Below are 10056 nucleotides of genomic sequence, written 5' to 3' on the forward strand. Positions count from 1 at the left end.
TTAAAAATGAATGGCTGTTCCTTATTGTCGTGGCACAAGCAAATTCTAGGTATATAGACTTTGTTACCTACAGCTGTTCCCGTGATAACTCTGGGCTGTATTAGTCTTGGCAACAGCTGCGTTACTAAAAGTCTTGTTCCATTACATAATCCTGACGTTTGATTTATATTTCTTAGAAACATGATTGGCACATTAATTTTAAGTTGTAAATTATGTGCAGGGAAGCCAGAATACTTAATGGTGTTTAGATATTCAACAGGTCAGATTGTCTCAATACCAGGGTTGTCATTCGCATGTGGTACTGCAACATCGGTGCTACTATAAGTGGCAGCCTCACCTGGAAGCATGTTGAGAATTATCTTATTAATGTGGTCAGCCATGTCATTTTTTGGACATACGATTGCCTTTTGTGCAAGTTCTGATGGTGTCGGATGGATTAGAGAATTTTCATCATATATGAAATGTATAAGTTTAGAAATAGACTCAGCGTTATTTGGAATGATGAACTTGCTTGTAATTTCGATAACGTGAGTTTTCATTTTCTTGCGCATGAGGGACACCAGATGAGCCATCGCCTATGCATAGAAGCCAATTTGAGAAATTCTGAATTTCTGCTGCAACGTCTGATGTCGTATTAGACCTAAGCACACGCATATTTTGTGAAAGCTTGAAAATTCTAAATCTTGGCCACAAGTACGACCGAGGTAATGACGAAGAGATTATTTGTGATTTTGTAGCTTTTTTTAACAGGTAAGGTCTGTCTAAAGTCGCCACCTAACAGAATTGACTTCCTGCCAAATGATTGTTGACCGTTATTAAGAATATCTTTTAGTGTTCTGTCTAGAGCCTCAAAACATTTACGATCACTCATCGGTGCTTCATCCCTTATAATTACCTCTGTCTCGATTATAAGCTCTGATAAGTAGGAGTTTTTACTGATATTACAGTTTGATTCATCAGTTAGGTCAATAGGGATTTTCAAACGTGAGTATGCAGTCCTGCCGTTCGGGAGAAGTAACGATGCGATGCCGGAGGCTGCTACGGTCAACACTATCTTTCCTTGAGAACGTATATAGCTGGTAATTGTTGTCCATAGGAATGTCTTGCCCGTACCCCCATGACCATACACGAAAACTAAAACTTGAGTGTTGGATTTTGAAGCTGAAACCACGTACAGCACGTTGTTGTGGGTTTAATTGCTGTAAATACTCATGGTGTTGCTGGAGTAGATGTTCATGGTTATAGTTTTTCTCTTCCATCAGTAGCCTATATTTTAAGCGATGAATCAATTCTGTGTTAGGCATCGGAAGTCTGAACTTTTTTAGAGATGAATATGTTGAATGTGAGTTCAATAGAAATTCAATCTCGTAAAGTACATACTGACATAATGTCTCATCCGGGACATTGTCCCCTACATTCCCACCAAATATTTCCGTGTTCCTAGTAATATCATCAGACATTGATCTCCAGTGATTTTCCCACAACTTTAATGGGTTTGCGACTTCACAATGTAACAGTATGTGTGCAAACAAAGCTCGCAGTTCTGTAGGTGTTGCCCAAGCTTTCGCTTCATCCAACGCAAGCGACCACTCATTGTCGTCAACCAGCAACCCCAGCTTCTCGCATGCCAAACGATAGGTATCGTATATAACGCCGTCGATGGTACGAACATCAGCAAACGATTGACATCCAGTCTGATGATTCAGTAACATACGTAAGAAAAATCTTTCACCACACGAAGGATGAACGTACGCAAGCCTACCAATCGTGTTTATTGATTTGTAAGAACGTCTTATCCAACATTTGCCATTGGCTTCCCATTTGTACTCTGAAAGGAAGTCAATGTATTTAAGATGACGACCACTAGGGTCACGTTCATTAGTCGTAAACCACTCGGTAAGTGTAGTGAGACCAACAGCTGAGTTGTTCACTATATGCAACAACTTTTGATTGTCTCTAAGACTAACATGTTGCATGTTTTCAAGATGCACGGCCAATACTTGAACGGCTGGATACCGGTGGTGTATTGGGAAATTGAAGATTCTCCAAGCTGCTACATGAGGGCATATGAATCGACCGTCAACAAAATTTTCAATTTCATTTCAACTTACTGAAGAAGAGTTCTGATCCGCATCAACAGTATGTGTGCTCCGAGTTACTTTAAAATGAACATGATCTGAACCCTTAGGCACATACTTGAATAAGTACTTAATCATCATATTCCACCCGCAATATTCAACATTTATGTGGGCATTGAAACGTAGTGACAAAGTTTTATTATAAGGAACCACATAAGCATTGTCAACCTCTATGTTGTTCTTTTTAACAGAAAACCCGTCAGCTGATCTCCTATATAGAATGTAACCATTTTTGTCGAATGTTGTAGATGTCTGATAAGGTTTTGGAAATCCTTTTGACCATACGCCCCTCTCCATACATGGTGCATTAGGTCTCGCAAGCCCACATGGCCCATGAATCATGCATTCACTAACAATTCTGTGCAACTCAGGATCAATATTAGGATTAGGAATCTCAGCAGATATGTGACGATCAAAATCAGCAGGCGTGATTATTTTGTCAACTGGTGACACCCAAGACAACATGTGACAATGAGGGAGACCTCTTTTATGAAATTCGATCGTATACATATCTGAACAGTTGTTAATAAATATGTTAGATTTTATATTAACACTCTTATATGAGATGCTAATATGTTAGGATAAATAACATGATAAATAACATAAACATATCTCACCAACAATGATGGTCCCAAATAGCTTCTCGGTCTTAATGAAATTACGAAACGCCTCCACCTTCAAGTTGAATATCCTACTAATAATATCAGGCATGTCTTGGGCCTTAAGAGATGGGAACTGATTCATGTATCGAACAATTTCTTGCCACTTTACATTACAAGTAAATGTTATGAAGAACTGCGGATTGCCGTATACACGACAGATTGCCAAAGCATCGTGATAATGTTTATACATATATCTTGGGCCTCCGGTAAACGACGACAGAAGAATAATATGCTTTCCAACACTATGACCTTCGGTGTCTCCTTTAGAAATGGCATCATGCACCCCTTGAAGGAATTCTGTCCTAAAGAGATTTTGATTTAACCGGACATAATCGAGACGATTCTGCTCAATATAGATATAAGCGTCTACAAAATATTGCCTGGAAAGACGACCACTTCTTAAGATCAAAAAGTAATGATCACGCCTACCATGCATCATAAAGCTGTAGTACATGTTGAGGGTCAGGAAAGTGTTTTTACGATTACTAATATTAGAAGCAAGACACATATCAGGAGACCAACCATGTTTAACATAAATATGTAACAGTGGATATTGAAGCGCCATGTAAAGACCATGAAGCTTATTTATGCGCTGAGGTCGGCCATCTTTCTGATGAATAACGATATCAAAATATTCTGCACCAGACACACCTTCGTGGACAATTGCACCAATAGTGTTTGGAGCCGGCGCATCGTATGAGACTTGTCTAGCAGACTTATACAGACACACATTAAAGGAAACAATATTGTTGGAAGAGCAAATATCGCGAGCCGTACGAAAAAGCTTTACCAACTCATTGTTGACATCCAAGAGATCTTTAATTATACGTACAATACTTTCAGACAACTTAACCTCCTGAGAATCACTAAATTGTTGCATTCTGTTGCGAATCTCGTTTTTGGTGTCGTAAAAGTACATCTGCAAAAACCTTGGAGGTTCACCATCACTAGGACATAAACTCCCAAGCAAGTGGGAAATTTGACCCTCAACTTTAAAAATGTAAGGACCTGATCCGCTATTTACCGAACGGTCAAGCTTCGCACCAAACGAAGTTATTGTGAACATAGAGTTGTAAGCACGGATGCCTTCAAGATAAACTTGACGCTCTAGAAGCTGCTTAAGTTGATCAGGTGGATCACGAGGAAGACGCAAGCGCACATAACCATTCTTACAACACTGGGTATATCGTGGTCTCCTAGTTGCTGGAAAGGAAGCTAATCGTTCTGCGTTCCAAAAAAGGGCACCACAAAACTCGCACACCAAAGTGCAGTCACCAAGATCATGGACAGACGTGGTAACAGAAGACGTTCCAACCATAGAGACAGAAGGATTAGTACGATTCAACAGTGTGTTCCGTGAACGTGTAAACATAGACTCAGAAAACTTATACGCAGACAAACCTTAAAACAACATTTTTACTAATAACAATAATCTGGTTGTCGCCATCATTGGGCACAACGTTAACCGACAATACACCAGATCCTAACGGGTATCGTGACCTTTTCCAGGAGGCCTGGCATTCACCGTCGTCTTTCGATGGCCCAGACATTATTGAGATAATTAAACGGTGCAACTTCAGATAACAACTTAGGGAATACCTATACAGCTATAATTTCTAATAAACTAAAGGGTCCAACACTCTAAAAATCCAACGAAATACATAAACAAAGACCATACAAAAATAAATATGACACGAACATTAAGTTGAAATAAACGTACCTTAGATTAAGTTGAACAAAACGATGCAAGATATCCACGAAAATACAAACTGAAAAAAAAACATTACTAATATCAACTTCCAGTTAAATGTTAAACTACTATTGCAGAATCGGCAAGGTGCCAGATTAGAAATCGATACCGAATTTGCACTTAGGTTTTATCTGAACCAGGCCGGGTCAATTCAGATTATTGTTTTGCTGCGTTGAAACCGGATACAGACAAACGGGTCTGGACATTGACTTATAGATTTTTTTTTTTTTTTTTTTGGTAAAAAGACATATGTTAACCCGTTAGATGAAACCGAACTGTAAACCGGATAACAAATTCGGCAAGATGCTGGTAATTAGATTTAAGTTGACCTGGAACAAATTTGGTTTTTTGGAAAGGTAATAGATTAGAAATTCATACCTAATCAATACTTAGGTTGAGTTTGAACTGGCCCGGGCTGGTTTAATTTTTGATTCACTGGCATGATATTAGAAAATAGAGGCTCATAAACAAAGTTTTAAAAAGCATGCCTGGTTGCTGAAGACTTTCTTTTTTTTAATCATCTTTCAAACCGGATCGAATTATATGCAAATTATTCATTTTTCGGTTTCAACTAAATGCAATTTTAAAAAGATGATGCAATGTTAGATGCAATCGAACTATAAAACCAAATAACGACTTCCGTTTCTTTTAAACGGTGAATCGTAAATCAAAACTCAAAACAGATGAAATAAACATAACACGAACATTAAGTTGACAAAAAACATACCTTAGATTAAAGCTCACCAAATAACTGCAAGCTATCCATGAAAAATATAAACTGAAAAACCAAAAAAAAATCAGTATTGAGCAAGGTGGCAGGTTAGAAATGCATACCGAAATGGTACTTTGGGACACATCTACAAAACTTGGGAATTATATGATGAATTATTATATATCGTGTGTGAGAATTAAATCCATTTATTTTACTTAAAAAAATGGGTCTGGAGTATGAGCTAGAGGTTGACTTGACTAATTAATTAAACGTTAATCTGTTATACAAAACCTAACTATGAACCAAAGCACCTTTTATTTAAGTTTTGAGATTGGTTTTTATTAGAGTACAGGTCAAAGCTTTTGTTGTTGGTATTAGTGCAATTAACTTTCATCGAAGCCAATATTAGTTAAATTGCAGAACTGTTTTATTACCAAGGGTGGTATTGGAATTAAACAATTGAATTGTGACAGTCAAACGGACTTTGACAAATTACCAGCAGCAGGTCAGATTCACGTAAGGATATGTTTACAGGTAATAAGTCGGGTAAAATTTTCAAGGTGTACCTACGTTTAACATGAACTGGCCCGGACCAGGTCAGTTTTTTGTTTTACTGACTTGACACTGATAAATAGACACTCAATTATACAAAAAAAATTAAAATTAAACTGATTCAATTTACGTTTAACAACTGAATCGAAAAAGGGATTCATAATCACATCGACTTTAACTCTTAAAATAAACTCGCGTAACCCAAATATAAAGTTAACACTGAACAGTAAACCGAATTTGTTTTCTAACGAATCAACCACAAAAAAATGGTAGGAAAAAAAACACAATAAAAAACCCTCATTCATGTCAACCATACCAACTCAAGAACCATAAACTCTACAATTGGCCTAAAAAATAACAATTAATCATCCTAAAAAACAATACAACTAAATTTAACTATCAGAAACACCAAAGTCACAGCAAAAACCAGGCAAATAGTTTTAGAAACACAAACCCTAAAAACCTAAAACTCAATTCCAAGAACCAGCAACAGACCCAAAAAACTTAAATTCAGTCCTTGAATAACACCAATAACAGCAAACTAACAACAAATGCAAAGAAAACGAAATAAGATGAATGTCAATTCTAACCTGAAGCACCCACATAACATGCAACACAATTGAATGAAAAAAGTGAATGAGAAACTTATATTAAGCAAAAACAATAGCACCTGGCATCCACGTGTCATGTTAAAAAAAACCCACAGCTAAAAAACCCACTCACATACCTGGGGCCCACCAAAAAATTAAAAAAAACAATGTTTGACAAAAGCAAGACTCGAACCTGAGTTGTCACCCGTTACACAAAGCACAACTTAAGAAAACACCACCAGGCCAAACGAAATGTTATTGCTGAAACATGAAATAATAATCATATATACCAAAGTCAAGCAAATTAACTATTTGTGGCACCAAACTCTTGTTTTATACTAACTAGGTGGCAATCCGCCGTGTTGCGACGACTAACACGAATTCGGTTGTTATCAGTTAGGTTCGTACCGGTACAGACATTAAACACAAAACACAAATTTGTAAACACTAAGAATAGTAGTGACTCGTATGACATACAATGCAAAAAAAAACATATTTAAAACAACGTTTATTCGGTCAGTAAAACACGGTCGTTGCAGCGGCGAGTCGACACGAATTTGGTTAGTATCGGCTATATTTGTTACGGTTCAGAACCAAGCCCAAAAGATAGTTCCATTAATTTAACATATTTAAAATAAAAACCGGGGCGTTACGGCGACAAGTCGACGCAAACTCGATTGGTATCTACCATGTTAATTAAGGGTACGAGGACCAAACCTAATATATAATTTTGTTTGATTATAAACGTACATGTAAAAAAAGAAGCTAATAATAAAAACTAATACAATAACTAACAAAAAAAAAAGTTGTTATCTTGGAGATTTGATCTTGGGCAAAGAGTGTTTGTAAGAGTTGGCAAAGATAACTAAAGCCATTTAACCAAATGGGCACATTGCATAATATTTGAAAATAATTCTATAAAATACCAAAACAATAGCTTTACAAATATTTTTGTGGCACCAACATTTGATTTTTATCTATATATATAATTAGTAATAGTAATGGGTTTGACTAAGAAACCATTATCTACATCCAACACTTTGACACCACTAAAATAAAGGCCTTTTGTGTTATATAATTTTAATATTGGCATTCCAAAGCTTACATCCCAGAACTACAGAACTACTCTGGCATTATTACATTCCCTTGGATTAATTTGTTTCGTGCATTCTTTATAACTCCTGCCTGCAATAGTTAATATATATATATATATATGACAATTACAAATATGATACAGCATTACACTTGTTATTTTATAGCTTACAATTTTGTCAAGCATGGCATATTATAGTTTTGACTCTTTAAAACATAGTTGATACTTGATCGGCCAAATTCTTTCTAAATAAAAAATTTCTAATTTGTAAATAAATTAAATCAACAAAAAGTGATATTATTTTTGTTTTAAATGAATTGAAATAGTCACTCCCTACAATAAATATACCTTTTGGATTCCTCAAAGCTCCAAGCCTTTTTGTTGTGATCACCATTTGTAGTGCTATGGCCGGCACAAACAAAGGTGGTTATTGGCCTTCATGGTCTGCAAATGAATTACCACCAGCCAATGTTGAAACCTCTTTTTTCACTCATGTTTACTATGCTTTTCTGTCACCAAATGAAACCACATTCGTGTTAACAGTCGATAACCCAGCCTTGCCTGCAGACTTCACCACCACCCTTCACCAAAAGAATCCACCGGTCAAGACATTGCTTTCCATTGGAGGTGCCTCACAGGATGCATCAGTCATCTTTACCCGTATGGCCTCAGATCATGAATCGAGGGATCGTTTCATTCGTTCCACCATACAGGTGGCACGGGAGTTTCACTTTGACGGGCTTGACTTTGATTGGGAATTTCCTCAAACACAACCGGATATGGAAAACTTTGGCCTCTTGCTTGATGAGTGGCGTGTGGCGGTCAACGAAGAAGCTGAGTTGACTTGTAAGCCACGGCTTCTTCTTTCAGCCGCCACATATTATAAGCAGGTGATTCCATATGATGTTGTTCATTCGTATCCGGTGGAATCCATAAATAAGAACTTGGAAGTGTTATGATTATCACGGATCCTGGGATCTAACGGCAACTGGGACCCTAGCCGCATTATATGATCCAAATGGCGATATTAGCACAAGGGACAGGCTACAATCATGGATCGACGCTGGGTTACAAAAGGAAAAGTTGGTCATGGGGTTGCCATTATATGGACGAATGTGGGAATTACAGGATCCAATGGTATATGGTATTGGAGCCCCGGCTGTAGGTTTAGGACCGGGGAATGAGGGAGCCATGGTTTACTCGGAAGTGCAAGAGTTCAATGCCCAAAATAATGCCAAAGTGTTGTTTGAGAGCCAACTGTATCTTACTATTCTGTTGCAGGAACCTCTTGGATTAGTTACGATGATGTTAAATCAATAGAAAGAAAAATACAGTATGCACATGCACTTGATATAGGAGGATATTTCTTTTGAGCGGTTAACGGTGATCAAGATTGGAGAATCTCCCGACTAGGTACACATTCAGTTTTATCATATTAATCCATGGATAATACATAATTGGAAGATGAAATGTTAACCACAATGGTGTTTTTTGGTATCTATGCATGCAGCTTCGGAGACATGGAATTAATTTATAAACCCGAGGGCTACTGGACCACAGGAGTGGAGTGAAATCTGCTTCATCTTGTTAATTTGTTTGCCTGCTTGTTTGTTTGTATGTTTGATTGATTATAGATTATGTGTTTACAAATGTGTGTCTTGAAAATTCTAATTGTAAAGTTTGGTTGTCGTTTGATGAATAATTAATTGAATATATACACAGCAACTTCATTTGATGATGATGATGATGATCTATATTACATTATTATTAGGGGCGGATGTAGTTGCATAGGTGCGGGTTCACGGAACCCACAGGGTTTCGGATTTTATATAGAATGTCTATATAAAAAATGATAGAACCAATATGTAAATTGTGAATGAACCCATACATTAACTAGAATAGTGATCTAGTGGTAAACGTAGAGCCTTCCAAATGAAAGAACCCATGATTGATTCTCTCTTTAAGTCAGTTTTTATTTTATTTTAATTAACTGGTTACTTCCTAGGCATTAATTACGTTGGTGGGTGATTGTTTTTACTTCATGTTTTACTTGTGCTTTAGTCCAGTACTCCAATATGTTTATGTTTATATGCTTATAGAGTTATTGGCCATTTCTAATACAATAAAAAAGAATGAAAATTATGGAGCAAATTTCCCAACCCCTGGTCTCCTTTATTAGTTTCTTGGGGATAAAATGGTCTGATCACACAATCACAAATGACGTTAGTGTATAAATTGTCATATATTATAAAATTCTCATATAATTGTCTTTCTTGATTGATGCAGTCAATGATGTTACTGATATGGGCTAATTATATACATAGTATTATAAATATATTCTACACTTTTAAATACTTTTGAGCCATGTTTTTATTTAATATTATAATTAATTGGCTCATATTTAAAGTTTAAAGTTTTCTAGAGGCAACGAGCTATATTTGAGTGTTTTAACTAAACTTGATACTAATGAAAGCGTACCCATTGCTATATAATTATTTTTATTTTCACCCTTTCACCATTAGTTTAAGACTTATTTATTTAAAGTTGAAAGTTTAATAA

The 10056-nt window shown here is 36.4% G+C and overlaps 2 protein-coding genes and 1 pseudogene across 2 annotated transcripts; 1 reads left to right on the plus strand and 2 right to left on the minus strand.

Moving 5' to 3' along the window:
- Positions 1–676: 676 nt before the first annotated feature.
- Positions 677–1976, minus strand: LOC143600056 (uncharacterized). The gene is made up of 2 exons (XM_077077851.1): positions 1385–1976; positions 677–1161 (listed from the first exon to the last, which is right to left on the minus strand). Exons 1-2 carry the CDS (start codon positions 1974–1976, stop codon positions 677–679), a joined length of 1077 nt encoding a protein of 358 aa, XP_076933966.1.
- Positions 1977–2102: 126 nt separating this feature from the next.
- Positions 2103–4118, minus strand: LOC143600057 (uncharacterized). Its single transcript, XM_077077852.1, has 2 exons — positions 2756–4118; positions 2103–2650 (listed from the first exon to the last, which is right to left on the minus strand). The coding sequence occupies exons 1-2, from the start codon at positions 4116–4118 to the stop codon at positions 2103–2105; spliced, it is 1911 nt and encodes a 636-aa protein (XP_076933967.1).
- A 3601-nt stretch (positions 4119–7719) lies between these two features.
- Positions 7720–8928, plus strand: LOC143600055 (class V chitinase CHIT5a pseudogene; annotated as a pseudogene).
- Positions 8929–10056: the final 1128 nt, after the last annotated feature.

This window comes from Bidens hawaiensis, unplaced genomic scaffold (genome assembly GCF_021521415.1).
Source record: "Bidens hawaiensis isolate Kalapana, Puna unplaced genomic scaffold, B.hawaiensis_p1.1 tig00053255_1, whole genome shotgun sequence".
Taxonomy (NCBI): domain Eukaryota; kingdom Viridiplantae; phylum Streptophyta; class Magnoliopsida; order Asterales; family Asteraceae; genus Bidens; species Bidens hawaiensis.

Bases quoted from the DNA above. Each gene is read 5' to 3' on its own strand.
- LOC143600056 (XM_077077851.1), bottom strand. From the start codon at position 1,976: ATGCAACATGTTAGTCTTAGAGACAATCAAAAGTTGTTGCATATAGTG. The intron at 1,162-1,384 runs GTCAGTATGTAC...ACGTGGTTTCAG, and splicing joins TGTCCCGGATGAGACATTAT to CTTCAAAATCCAACACTCAA.
- LOC143600057 (XM_077077852.1), bottom strand. From the start codon at position 4,118: ATGGTTGGAACGTCTTCTGTTACCACGTCTGTCCATGATCTTGGTGAC. The intron at 2,651-2,755 runs GTGAGATATGTT...ACAACTGTTCAG, and splicing joins ATTTGGGACCATCATTGTTG to ATATGTATACGATCGAATTT.